We start from the raw sequence: 13,949 nt of genomic DNA, 5'->3' as shown, positions 1-13,949 counted from the left end.
GGAAACAAATAAAAACAAGCTTCAAACCAAAAAATCAAATTAGCACCACTAGACCATTACAATTGATCCATTTGGACTTATTTGGACCAATTGATACAACAAGTCTAGGTGGAAGCAAATATGCTTTTGTGATTGTGGATGACTACTCTAGATACACTTGGACCTATTTCTTAACTCACAAAAGTGATTGTTTCAAGTGTTTCTCTAAATTTTGTAAACTCACTCAAAACGAAAAAGGTTTCATGATTTCATCAATTCGGAGTGATCATGGTGGCGAATTTCAAAACCATGACTTTCAAAATTTTTGTGAAGTTAATGGATACAATCACAACTTCTCCACTCCAAGAAATCCCCAACAAAATGGAGTAGTTGAAAGAAAAAATAGAAACCTACAAGAAATGGCAAGAACTATGTTGAATGAACATAGTTTACCTAAGTACTTTTGGGCCGAAGCTGTAAATACGGCTTGCTACATCATGAATAGAGTCCTAATAAGACCATCCTTATCAAAAACTCCCTATGAATTATGGAATAACAAAAAACCAAATATCTCCTATTTTAAAGTTTTCGGTTGTAAATGCTTTATTTTAAATGAAAGGGATGCCTTAGGAAAATTTGATGCTAAATCCGATGAAGGCATCTTTCTTGGTTACTCTTCCATTTCTAAAGCTTTTCGGGTTTTTAATAAAAGAACTTTAGTAATTGAAGAGTCTATTCATGTAGTTTTTAATGAAGTTTCAAATTTAAAGAAAAATGATTTTGATGATGATCTTGGTTTTGATAATTTGAATTTAAATGAACCCCCTCCTCAAAATAGCAACTTGGATGCACCTTCTTCCGAAATTTCCTTACCTAAGGAATGGAAGTATATAGATGCTCATCCAAAGGAGCTAATTATAGGAGATACATCTAAAGGGGTTCAAACTCGTTCCTCTTTCAAGAATTTTTTTGCTAATGTCGCCTTCCTTTCTCAAATCGAACCTAAGTGCATTGACGAGGCCATAAAAGATGATTTTTGGGTTATTGCAATGCAAGAGGAATTGAATTAATTTGAGAGAAATAAGGTATGGGAGCTTGTTCCTAGACCTAGTGACCACTTAGTCATTGGTACTAAATGGGTCTTTAGAAACAAGCAAGACGAAAATGGTATCGTGGTTAGAAACAAGGTTAGATTAGTGGCCAAAGGTTTCAACCAAGAAGAAGGTATCGATTACGAAGAAACCTTCGCTCCCGTGGCTCGATTAGAAGCCATAAGGATGCTCCTTGCCTATGCTAGTAGTTATAATTTTAAACTATTTCAAATGGATGTCAAAAGTGCCTTTTTGAATGGTTTTATCTCCGAAGAAGTATATGTCGAACAACCTCCTGGATTTGAAAATTCTATTCTTCCTAATCATGTATTCAAATTGACTAAAGCTCTCTATGGCTTGAAACAAGCTCCTAGAGCTTGGTATGAAAGGCTTAGTTCCTTTCTTACTTTAAATAATTTTACCAAAGGCAAGGTTGATACTACATTGTTTATTAAACATTTTGAAAATAATTTTCTTGTTGTGCAAATTTATGTTGACGATATTATTTTTGGCTCTTCGGATGAATCACTATGTGAATCATTTGCCAAATCTATGAGTCATGAATTTGAAATGAGTTTAATGGGTGAATTAACTTTCTTTTTAGGATTACAAATCAAACAACTTAAGGATGGTATATTTATTAACCAATCTAAATATACATTAGAATTGTTAAAACGATTTAACATGGATAATTCAAAAGCAATAAACACCCCTATGAGTACTGTGACTAAGTTAGATATGGATGAAAATAGTGAAAATTTCTATCAAAAAATATATAGGGTAATGATAGGTAGCCTACTCTACCTCGCCGTGACTAGACCGGATATTATGTTTAGTGTAGGACTTTGCGCTAGGTTTCAATCAAATCCCAAATTATCCCATCTTAAAAGTGTTAAAAGAATATTTAGGTATCTTAAAGGAACTCCAAATTTAGGATTGTGGTATCCAAAATCTGAAAATTTTGATTTAATAGCTTATGCAGATGCCGATTTTGGCGGATGCAGGATAGATAGAAAAAGTACATCCGGAACATGCCAATTTCTAGGACATGTACTTGTTTCTTGGACTTCCAAGAAACAAAATTCAGTTGCACTATCTACGGCGGAAGCCGAATACATTGCTGCAAGTGCATGCTGTACACAAGTTGTTTGGATGAAAAATACATTAGAAGACTATGGAATTCACTTTAAGAATATTCCTATAAAATGTGATAATACTAGTGCCATATGTCTTACTAAAAATCCAATTCAGCACTCTAGAACTAAGCACATCAACATTAGGCATCATTTCATATGTGATCATGTCCTTAACAATGATGTTGTTCTAGAATTCATTGACACAAATCATCAATTGGCAGATATCTTTACAAAAGCCTTAAATGAAGACCAATTTGAATTTATTAGAAGGGAACTAGGCATGTTAAATTGTCCCTGAAAATAAGCTTGTTTGAATATATTTTTCAAAAAATATCTTTTTAAAATTCTGGATATATGCTTCTGGATGAATACTGATTTTTCCTTTTTAAGCTGAATTCTGGATAAGTATTTTTGGCAAATTTGAATGATTAATCTTAATGCTGTATTCTTTCTCTAATGATTTTATGATATTTAGTGAATCTCGAAATTAATGGCTTGATTATGAGTTTCAAGTTGACGAATTGATTTTGAATGGGTTTGTATTCGAATTATGATCTTGACTTATCGGAGTTACTACGTGATGATTTTTTTTATCACTATCTCTTCCTTGTACATCTATAATCTTTGTTCTTTATAGAAGAGATTTGATAAAATGAATGAATGCTGAATTTTCTTTTAAGAAGAATTTAGCATACTTAACTTTGAATGATAAATTTTTTTTCTGATCAATACTTTATGTGCTTCTTTATGTGCTTCAAGTCTCATTCCCTTTTTGTTGATGACAAAGGGGGAGAAAAGGGATGACTTGTATCATTTCAATAGCATGTCTTATATGCCTTGCAAAATCTTTGAGAATATCGCAAGATCGATTGATTATATTGAAAGCATGTCTAACATGTATATCATTAAATTTATGTTGAAAATCTTTTTATCTCTCGTCGTAGTAAAAATTGTCTCTTATCATTCAACTTGAAAAGGATTTTCATCGAAGTTTCGCATTTACATTATGCTTAATGAGAATAACGATAAGTTCTATGGTTAGAACTTATCGGTTTATGCTTGAATTCAAGGGATGAAATTCAAGTGTTTTTATCTTCTCATAATATGGCATATAGATAGGGGGAGTTTTATTTAACTCTGTCATCAATTGATTGTCATCATCAAAAAGGAGGAGATTGTTGAATCTCGGATTTTAATGATAAAATCAATTGACGGGTTATTTGATCTAATCCATATTATTCAGTTAAGTGTGCAGGAGTAACTACGATAACCAGAAAACACAAAGCAAGAATACCGGAGTCAAGTTCGATGGACGTTTAAGAGTCCGAAGAATCGTCGGAGATGCTTCCAGAACCAGCCGAGAAGAAATCGGGAACCTGTTGGAATTTTCGGAAGTTCACCGAAGAGATCGTTGGAGGTTCACGGAGATCACCGAGAAGGCTCGGCTACTTTTTAAAGTCATCACAAGTTCGGAAGCTTGTTGGGAGTCCGTCGGAAGAAGTTCGTCGGAAAGCTAGCTGGAACAAGACTCGACGTTCGCGGTTGAAGAATTGCTTAGGATGTGTTTTGTTATGTAGTTAACTTGTAATTAGGATTAGGATTAAGAGATAATCCTATATCCTGGTTAGGGGCCAACTGGGCCCAAAATTAGACTTGGTTTGGGCAAGATTTGAAGCTCAAACAAGTGAACCGAAGGGTCTGGCGGTGGCACTGCCAGACTGGGCGGTTGCACCGCCCAGCACCCGAGAGCTGGGCGGTGGCACCGCCCAGTGCTCGAGAGCCAGGCGATGGCACCGCCTGGGCTGGGCGGTGGCACCGCCCAGCACTGTCAGCGCCTGACACTGACAGGCGGTGGCACCGCCAATGACAGGCGGTAGCACCGCCAGCATCGGGAACCCAACGAGAATTCAAATTTGGAGCCCAAATTTAAATCCTCTTGAGGCCTATAAATACCCCTCAAATCTCAGCTGAGATTATAACTTTTTAAGCAGCAAGTGTTTGAGAGAAAGGTCTTAGAAAAGTGTTAGCTTGTCTTCTTTTTAATTTGCTAGTGTTCACCTCATCCCTTCTCGAAAATCTGTAAGAGAGTGAACCGCTTGTAAAGAGTTGTAAGAGGGGTATTTACCCTTCCATTTCAAGAGATTTGCTAGTGGAAGGTGGGAGCCTCATCGAAGAGGGGCCTCACAAGTGGAGTAGGTCATTTGACCGAACCACTCTAAAATCGGCGTGATCCTTGGTTTGCATTTCATTATTGCTATTTACATTATTGCAAACCTTCTTACATGCTTTAGTTCCTTATTACTCTTGCTGCGCATATTTAAGAATACGCTTTCAAGATTAAGCTTTTCAAGTTCCGTTCTTATCGTACGAAAGATTTTCTAAAACCGAAAGTTTTAATCCGCTGCACTAATTCACCCCCCCCTCTTAGTGCCGCTCCGATCCTAACACACGGAACGCCACACCCCGTGTAAAGGCGGCGGCCGCCCTCATGCATAATGGTGGCACCCGCAGAAGGCGCCTGCGGAAGGGCGATGGCTGTAGATGGCGGCAATTGCTCCCCCTGTGGACAAAGGGCAGCAGCAGCGGCCGCGCCAAGGTTGCAGCCAAGCGCGAGTAGAAACCGCGGAAGCCGTGCACAGGTAGTGGCAGCGGTCATGCGTGGGCACGAGCGGCACAAGCAGCGTCGCGACGTGGAAACCGCGCATCGGCGGCGGACGCGCGTGGGTAGGCCGTGCACAGGCAACGGCTACGCATGGGCGAGAACCACCTCAGTGGCCGCTCATGGGCAGAGGTAGCCCCCACGGCGGCAGCGGCCGCGCGCAGGCAAGTACCGCCGCAGCGGTCGCGCGCTAGCAATAGCCGCATCTAGCCATGCACGTCGTCCGTAGGCAAGAAAGGCTGTAGCGGCCGTGCCGCACGCGTAGGCGACGGCGGCAAGGTAGATTACGGTTTTGGCATTATTATGATTTTGACCTCGAGGCTAGGGTTTACAAAATTATAGTTCTACCCTTTGTATATTTCATAATATTCTATCAACATATTTATAGTTTTACCCTCGGGTCTAATTCATGCCAAATTATAGTTCTACCCTTCATAAATCGTATATTTCTGATTTATATCCTATCAAATATTTACAGTTTTATTATTATAAAATTAAGAAATTTGGTTTATATTCTCAATTATAAAATTAATAAATATAATTTATTATAATTATTATTATATTTTTTATTATTTGATTGGATTTATTTTTTATTAAAAAACTATAAATCATGGTTTACTTTATAGTTTTCTCATATGAATTATTGATTATACATGTGATAAATAAAATTTAATTATTATTCTTGAATATTTATTTAGTTATTTGCATGTATATATTTGAAATTATGAAATAATATTTACCTTTCACATGAAGGCATGATTTATATGTTATCATGACTATCATATGAGTTTTCTTTTGTTGATTAATGTTCAACAATTATTATGATTATTATTCTATTATTGAACTACTTAGCATTATTGTTCAATAATTATTATGGTTGTTATTCTATTATTGAACTACTTAGCATTAATGTTTAATAATTATTATGGTTGTTATTCTATTATTGAACTATTTAGAATTAATGTTCAATAATTATTATGATTGTTATTCTATTATTGAATTGCTTAGCATAAATTAAAGAAATTTGATAAATATTATTTGTAATTCATCTCCCTAAGTTTTATCTGACTTGTAGTTACCAAAGTAGCATGAGATGATAGACTTATGAGATGTGAATTATAATAAAGTTTTTATCATTTATAAGACATTTTAGATTATATTTTATATTTTTGTATTGGTCCTACAACCACTAAAGTGACGTGGATCGATAATTTATAAAATACATTATGAAATTAGTCCTAAATAATATTAAATAAAATAATACTCACAATGGCAGCATGAATTAGTAAATATTATTTGTAATTTATCTTCCTAAGTTTTATCTGATTGGTAGCTACCTAAGTAGCCTGAGATGATAAGCTTATGGAATATGAATTACAATAAAGTTCATGTCATTCATGGGATATTTTAGACTGTATTTTATCTTTTTGTTTTGGTCTTGTAGTTACCAAAGTGACCTGGACCAATAATCTATAAAATACATTATGGAATTCATCTTAAATAACATTAAATAAAATAATATTCACAATGACACATATAATTATGAGATTTAGATAATGCCTAAGGAGAATCTATTTTAAATAATTATATGATGGGGTAGGATGATACTGTTTCAGATATTTTTACAGTTTAGGGTTGTATATCCAAAGGTAACAATACTATTCCATAAGGATAGTATCAGTCCTCCATAAGTGATCTTGAGTGAACACTAGATATGTCAATATTTCACCCAAATGTGAAATATAGATAATATCAATAGTTCATCATATTTTGTAAACTCAAAGCATTAATGTTATATTATTACTACGGCACTTCCTTTATTGTGTTTTTGTAAATATCCCCATACTTTCTGAAATAAATGGCTTGAGCATATGTAAGTTGTATTATGTGAGATTTTGATTACTGAAAGTTCTGTAAAATAAATAATTGAGGTGACTAATCAAGAAAGATATGAAAGACTCAATTTTATGATACTTAGACTTCAGTACAATTTACAACTAGTGCATAAAAATATCTAAGGATCAATTTAAATTTTTTGATAAGTCATTAGTTGACACTTTACTATGATAGTATTTGAGGAATTCAAGATTATATCCTCAAAATAAATGATAAAATTGTAAGCTCAAGACTTATAATATTTTGAGTACTACTCAAGGAGTAGGTAACACTAAAATAAGGATGAAGCGTAAGTTCACCTGAGTTTATAATTACTATATAAACTCATAAAAGAATATCTTCACAATAAAGTGTTACTTTTGTAGCAAATAAAGTTATATGAAGAATAAATATGCTATAAGATTTGATTTGAAATAAAAAAGATATAAATATAACCTTTATATGGTTCAAATCAAATATTATAGATATTATTGATGGATTAATTTGATGCTTCATCATATATTACTAATAATAGATATTTATTAAAATTAAAAAAAATAAAGAGGGATAAAAACAAAAGAGAATGAGATATTTATCATTATAGGGAATCATCTTAAAGTGAAAGCGATATTAGTTTATATTTATCACTTATATGATGATTCAATTTGATAAATCTTGAGGATCCATACTTCTTATAATTCTAGGAATTTGAGTTTTTTTATCTAGAATTATTAAAATATTATTTATGTTTTGGTAGTTGTAAACTTATTATGATTCAATAAAATTAACTTTTGAATTCTATATAATAGTCTATACAGAATTAATATGAATCATAAGTTTACGATGATCCTACAATTAAATATTAAAGTGAAATATAGTTTTATAAACTCTTTGAGGTTATGTTTATCACTCTATGTTTATGTCTCATTAAAGAGAGACATTTTATCACCATATAAATAATCTGTTAAGATATGATTATATATATCTAATTCATATAAAGTCTATGACCATTTACACTCTTAAAGTGTATATAAATGAAGTTGATAGACAATTAGATAGAAAAATCAAGATCATCATATCTGACAAGGGTGATAAATTTTATGGTATTTATGATGAACCCGATTATAATTCTTTTGCTAGATTCTTAGGAAAATAAGATATATGATTTACCAGATGTGTTACAATAGAATATGATTGCTGAAAGATATTATCGTACCTTATAGATATGGTTAAAAGCAATGATAAGTTATTCTTTTGTACCCAAATCAATGTGAGAAGAAGTTCCAAGGACAACTATGTATATCTTGAATGGTGTTCCTAGTAAATAAATTACATTACTTTTTTTAAGTTATGAAAGGACAAGAAATCAAACTTAAGATATTTACATATTTGAGATTGTCTTAAGAAGATAAGGATCTTCAACTCAGATAAAAGAAAATTAGATTTAATAATTATTTCTAAATATTTTATTATCTATTCAGAAAAATTTAAATGGGTATATATTTTATTGCTCTAATCAATAGTACAAGGATAATTAAATCTGGTAACATAAGATTCCTATAAAATAGCAAATTAGTGAGAGTGAAAATCTCGAAATTTAATTTTGATATAAAGGAGATATAAGTTAATACTCCTTTATTATTCGAGAGATTGTTGTTACTCAAATCATTAAATGATTTGATAAAAGTGAATAACAAAATAACATTACTAAACTCCCACATTATATTGATATCATTATTAATGATCTTGTAGAACAACCATAATTAATAACTTTGAGAATATCTCATAGGAAAAGGAATCATGCCATTTATGGTTATTATGTTGTATATCTACAAGAATTATATTATGATATAGGAATCAGAATTGATCTCTTATTTTTGTCACGAGTCATGAAAATAATGATTTTGAAAAGTAATATGATGCAATAAAAAAAAAGTTAAAATCAATAACTAGAATGGCGTCTGATAAATTTATCGAATTATCCAATAATTATAAAAGAGTCTATTATATAAATGTAGCTCAAAGGACAATGTCGAACGATATAATGGTCAGACTTGTGGTTAAAAGTTTTACTCATAAAGAATGTATCGACCATAACGAGATTTTTAATGAACTCGTTATGAATCATCATAACATTAGTGATTCATTATGAGTTTGAGTTATATCATAATGATATGAAAATATTTTTAAAAGATCTAACTTTATATGGGTTACTCTAAATGATTTACAAAGAAAATAAAAGAAATATAAAGTTTGGTATGCAAATTCAGGAATCCATTTATGACCTTAAACAAGCTTCAAGGTAATGATATATAAAGGTTCTTGATATCAATTTCAGATTTAAGGTGAATACTATTAATCAGTATTTATATTAGTGGGAGCAAGTTTATTATATTGGTCTTATATATGGATAATATTTTGCCTTCCCAATAGTGATCTTGATTTATTATACTAAATCAAGAATTTATCACTAAAATTTTTAATATAGTTGATATGAATGAGGCATCTAATATTATTAACATTGAGTAATTCAAGGATAGACCTCAATGATTATGAATATTATCTTAGAAAGAATATATTAACCGAGTCTTGAAATGATTTTAATATATAATTATGTATAGTAAATCATAATAGTAAAATTTTAGTCAATATTAAATGCTTGAAAATGATTTGAAAAAATCATATAAAGAAGATATTCTTTGTATATGTGTAGTTGGAAGTCTATGCTCAAGGCTTTGTTAGAAAAGATATCAGTTTTTATAGTTAAAATATTAGGTATATATTTGAGTTACGTAGAAGTAAAAACACTAAAGGACTATAAAGAAAGTAATAAGATATCTAAAAGGGACAAAAGATTATATGCTCACATGTATAAAATTATATCATCTTGAAATAATGGTTTTTTTCAGATGTTGATTGTATAAATTGTCTCGATAATAGGAAGTCCACCTTATGATTAATATCTATGTCAATTAGAGGGGCAATTTATTTTGGTGCATGCTTTGAGGCCACTAATCAAAATTTTGACTGTAAAATTTTTATCTCATGACTTGGTGTAGTTAGACTCAATTATCAAGTTATTGAAGATATTTTATGACATTGCAGTAGTTTCCTTCTCTAAGAATGAAAAGTACTATTGCAGCTATATGCATTATGGTATAAAGTACTTGATGGTTAGAGAAGATGAGTCCACAAATATCTAATGTCAATTAATTATTTGAGTTCCACTGCATTGATTACTGATCCATTCACTTAGAATTTACAGTCTAAAGTATTTTGAAAAAACATGTTCTTATGATTGGGTTTGTGAGCAACCCATAAAGTATTTTGTTTTTGTTATCCTGTTCACAATTATGTACATATTATGGTTGAATGTGATGATAGGATTATCTTGACAAGACAAATTATAGGGGTCATTTTGGACTGCATGAGGAAAGACTAACAGTATTGTAGTATATAAAAGGAAGTGTGACACTAATAGCATATAACCGCTATGACTCATATTATTAGTTAGGCTTAATGTATTATTATTATTATTATTGGACTTATTGGCCTATTTTCTAAAAAATTCACATGCGTGTATATAGTTTTTGTAAAATTTTAAAATCCAATTGAGTCAAATTATTTTTAAATAAATTTTATTTATTTTTTATTTTAAATCTTTTTATATCTTACTAATTAATGAGTCAAGTGAAAAAATATAAGATTATTTGACCCTATTTAATTAAGATATATTATAGATATTATTGGATTGATTATTGGCCAATAGAAAAGAAGTTTATGTTAAAGTAGGACTCCTTAAGAGATAATCTTGATGGGAGGAACTCTCCTAATAACTTATCCTAGATCCTCTACCTTGCCTATAAATAGATAGGATCTCTAGGTGCTAAGTGTGCACCAAAGTAGTGCATCTGATTGGTGCATGTGAGTAGCATCTTAGCAATTGAGAGATTAAGGTTTTTCTCTCAATCTCTCTCTTTCTCCCCTAATCCATCAATCTAGATGGTCCTATAAAAAAATAGGAAGAGAGGAGAAGGATCTAGTTCGTTCTCTTTGCAGATCCTTGTAGATTGATATTTCAGATCTGAAGATTGAGCATTTGTAGATCAGATAAGGTTTATTCTTCTGAACAACAAGAAAGATACGCATCATAATATTATTAGATTCAATTTATTTGATTTCAATTTTGACATAAAATTTTTTTCAAATACGCATCATAATCTTGACAACAAGAAAGATACGCATCATAATTCCAAATTTTATGCTTACACCGGCACTACTGGAAGTATTTATTCCATCATAATCACTTTCCCGTTTTCTGTCAATGCTTTCCAAACCCACTGTAACGTTGAACTTTTTCAGTGTTAGCTCCCAACATATATATGATAGAAATTTAATTTAATTGTATATGGTTCATTAATGAAGAATAGATACTACTTTTTAGCAAACTGAAATCCCTGATCAAGGTTTTCATTTTTAAACAAACCTTATGATCCTTTTCTTTTCTTTTCATTTTGACATCCGACTCTTTGTCTTCGGTGTAAAGAACGTTTATTCTCAAAAAAGGCGGTTTGTTGTCGAATGAGTTGTCTCTTGTCATAATTTTTTAGGTGTAGGGCTCATCAGTCTCCTTCTTTTTCTCAAAAGTATTTTTTTAAAATAATATTCTATTTAATAAATATTTCTTAAAAGACAAAGTAATTACTTGGAGTATAAGTAATTCAAGTTAAAAAAAATTCTAGAAAAAGCCCATTAAAATTAAATGTTGGTTGCATTATAAATACCATGCATGACTAAGGTTAGAGAATGAGAAGAACCTTTTTGTTGGTATTCATGTATATATATATATATATATATATATATATATATATATATATTATTCTGACATAGAAGAGAATCTAAATTTTTTTGCACGATGAATATAATTTTAATTTAGGCAAAACTAAGTAAATTTTGTGATATTACGTTCAGTCTTTTGCTTCTTACCAGAGGTCTCGCTCTAAAAAATTCATTATTAATATCAAATTTAGTTATTGATGAATAATTATTTTTTCTCTGTTCAATCATATAATTACTATTAATATAATAAGAACAAGAAAAGGAGTAAAAAAGATTGCATTATACTTTCCAGTTTATAATGTCAATGAGTGCGGGGAGTCCAGTGATTAGAAGACATCACCTTCAAAAAGATGGCATCTCCGCTCGGAACAGCTTCAAACATGTCTCCACTGATGTGCTCTACTCCTGCAACCAAACCATGCCATGAACGTATAAGATAATACTTCTTCCTAGATAGGTTGCTGTTTATGATCAAAGAACATGATCATGACGAACCTGGCATGGGTTGAGCACCGGAGATAACATGAGGTAGGTCATAGTTGATGCCCTTGATGTGCGGGTGCCTGGAGGTGATCATTTGGAGGGTTGCACCGTCATTGCCACCGACATCGACGAGCCCCTCCATGTCGTCGAAGCCACTGTAGACACGGAGTAGATTCTTGATGATGATGCTGGAGTGGCCCCCATGCCCTCGTTGAACACCGTGCTGAACTTTGGATCAGAACTCGTGTAATCGAACAGGAACATCCCGTGGGCAGTCTTCATAGGGATGCCACCCTCCAGGACCGAATCCTTCAAATGGTGCCTGAAATTGATTGTTTACAGTGTTTTGCTTTATGACTACTGAGCCTTAGCTGCTACAAATCAGTTGGAGAAAAGCTACAGTAAATGTGCCTAGAAGATCTCAAATATATCCTCCTACTTCAAAATTACCATGTATCAACAAAGATCTTATCCTGCAGCAACAAAGCCAAAGCAGCCATGGACACACCATCCTCGTTCTTGGTCAGGTACTTGCAGATTGGAGCTGCGCCGTACTTCCTCGTTGGGCGGCCATCGGCTCCAGTTTGGACGGTGCAGCTGACGACAGTGTTGGCGGCGAGCAAGCGGAGCATTCGGTCCACCATCGTGGCCGCCTGCGGGTTCTCGGTCGGCAGCCGGGCAACGATCTCAACCGGGCTCAACATGGCGCCCGGGCCGGCCTCGACGATGATGTCGAGTAGCCGCAGCTCGATAGCGCCCTTGAGGGTGAAGGGGAGAGCGCAGCTGCTCGCTAGCCGTAAGGCGCACGCGCCTGCCTCCTCCGAGAGCGTCAGCTGCTGGATGTTCTTCGTGGATGCCATACTACTAGCTAGCTAGCTAGTTTGCAGAACGAGTGATGGTGGAGTACTATGAGATGTGGAGGAAGACTGGTTGAGCTTGGAGTGGTATAAGAGCGGGTTTCGATCCAGATTTATAGTGCGGAATTCCTGTCCTACAGAGAGGATCGTGTTCTTTTGATGTGGCAAGTGTTGGGTGTGGAAATGCATTTGCTTTCAGACAACTGTACCAAAGCAATACGGAAATCGACCCCACCCCCACCTCTCTCTCTCTCTCGATCTCTTTCTCTCTCCCTATATATATATATATATATATATATATATATATATATATATATATATATATATATATATGTATGTATGTATGTATATGTATGTGTATATATACATATATATAAATATATATATATACATATATATACATATATATATATATTCATTTATATTCTTAATAAGATAATACCATTTTAAAATATTCATTTAAAGAATCTAAAAAAATTAACATTCTAGAGTTGGATACTATTCATTTATATTCTTAATAAATGATAATTATTAAAAAAAAAATTTGAGTTTGGGACATCAAATGCACATAACCTTCCTGTTTTTCTTTTCTGACTCAAATTTCTTTCTATTTTAATGTTCTCAACTCATATTAATCATCCGTATATGAGATCATATGTGTCAACACCATTAAATATAATCATAGAGTTTGTTGGGGATCCATGTGACTCAAATAGCATTTGTTATTTCTCCTCAACTTGTTATTTGGAAGATCTCCAAATATGTAACTTACAGAAGGCTACAGTGAAATGAAAAAGTTGCAAAGAACATTAAGTGAAAATAATAATGAATAAGAATACATAAATTTCTAAGAAATCATATCGTTCGGTAAAAAATATATCACAGACCTGCTTGTGGACAAAATATAAGGAAAATAAGTCAAAAATTTTCGTATCTCTACATCTATCTCAGCCACATAAATTAGATTCAGACTCCTTTGGATCGGCTTAGGAAGGAACTCTAATAGGATAACAATTGCACAACTCTTATT

The 13,949-nt window shown here is 32.8% G+C and overlaps 1 protein-coding gene across 1 annotated transcript; it reads right to left on the bottom strand.

Annotated features, from left to right (window-relative positions):
• Nucleotides 1-12,096: 12,096 nt before the first annotated feature.
• Nucleotides 12,097-13,014, bottom strand: LOC135594327 (flavone O-methyltransferase 1-like). Its single transcript, XM_065084722.1, has 2 exons — nucleotides 12,513-13,014; nucleotides 12,097-12,384 (listed from the first exon to the last, which is right to left on the bottom strand). The coding sequence occupies exons 1-2, from the start codon at nucleotides 12,920-12,922 to the stop codon at nucleotides 12,153-12,155; spliced, it is 642 nt and encodes a 213-aa protein (XP_064940794.1). The 5' UTR covers nucleotides 12,923-13,014; the 3' UTR covers nucleotides 12,097-12,152.
• Between the last annotated feature and the right edge of the window lie 935 nt (nucleotides 13,015-13,949).

The sequence above is a fragment of the Musa acuminata genome, chromosome BXJ1-9 (genome assembly GCF_036884655.1).
Source record: "Musa acuminata AAA Group cultivar baxijiao chromosome BXJ1-9, Cavendish_Baxijiao_AAA, whole genome shotgun sequence".
In the NCBI taxonomy this organism is placed as follows: Eukaryota; Viridiplantae; Streptophyta; class Magnoliopsida; order Zingiberales; family Musaceae; genus Musa; species Musa acuminata.
The sequence above is the reverse complement of the archived record's forward strand: the minus strand, read 5'-3'. Positions and strand labels throughout refer to the sequence as shown.

Bases quoted from the DNA above. Each gene is read 5' to 3' on its own strand.
- LOC135594327 (XM_065084722.1), bottom strand. From the start codon at position 12,922: ATGGCATCCACGAAGAACATCCAGCAGCTGACGCTCTCGGAGGAGGCA. The intron at 12,385-12,512 runs GTAATTTTGAAG...AATCAATTTCAG, and splicing joins AAGATCTTTGTTGATACATG to GCACCATTTGAAGGATTCGG.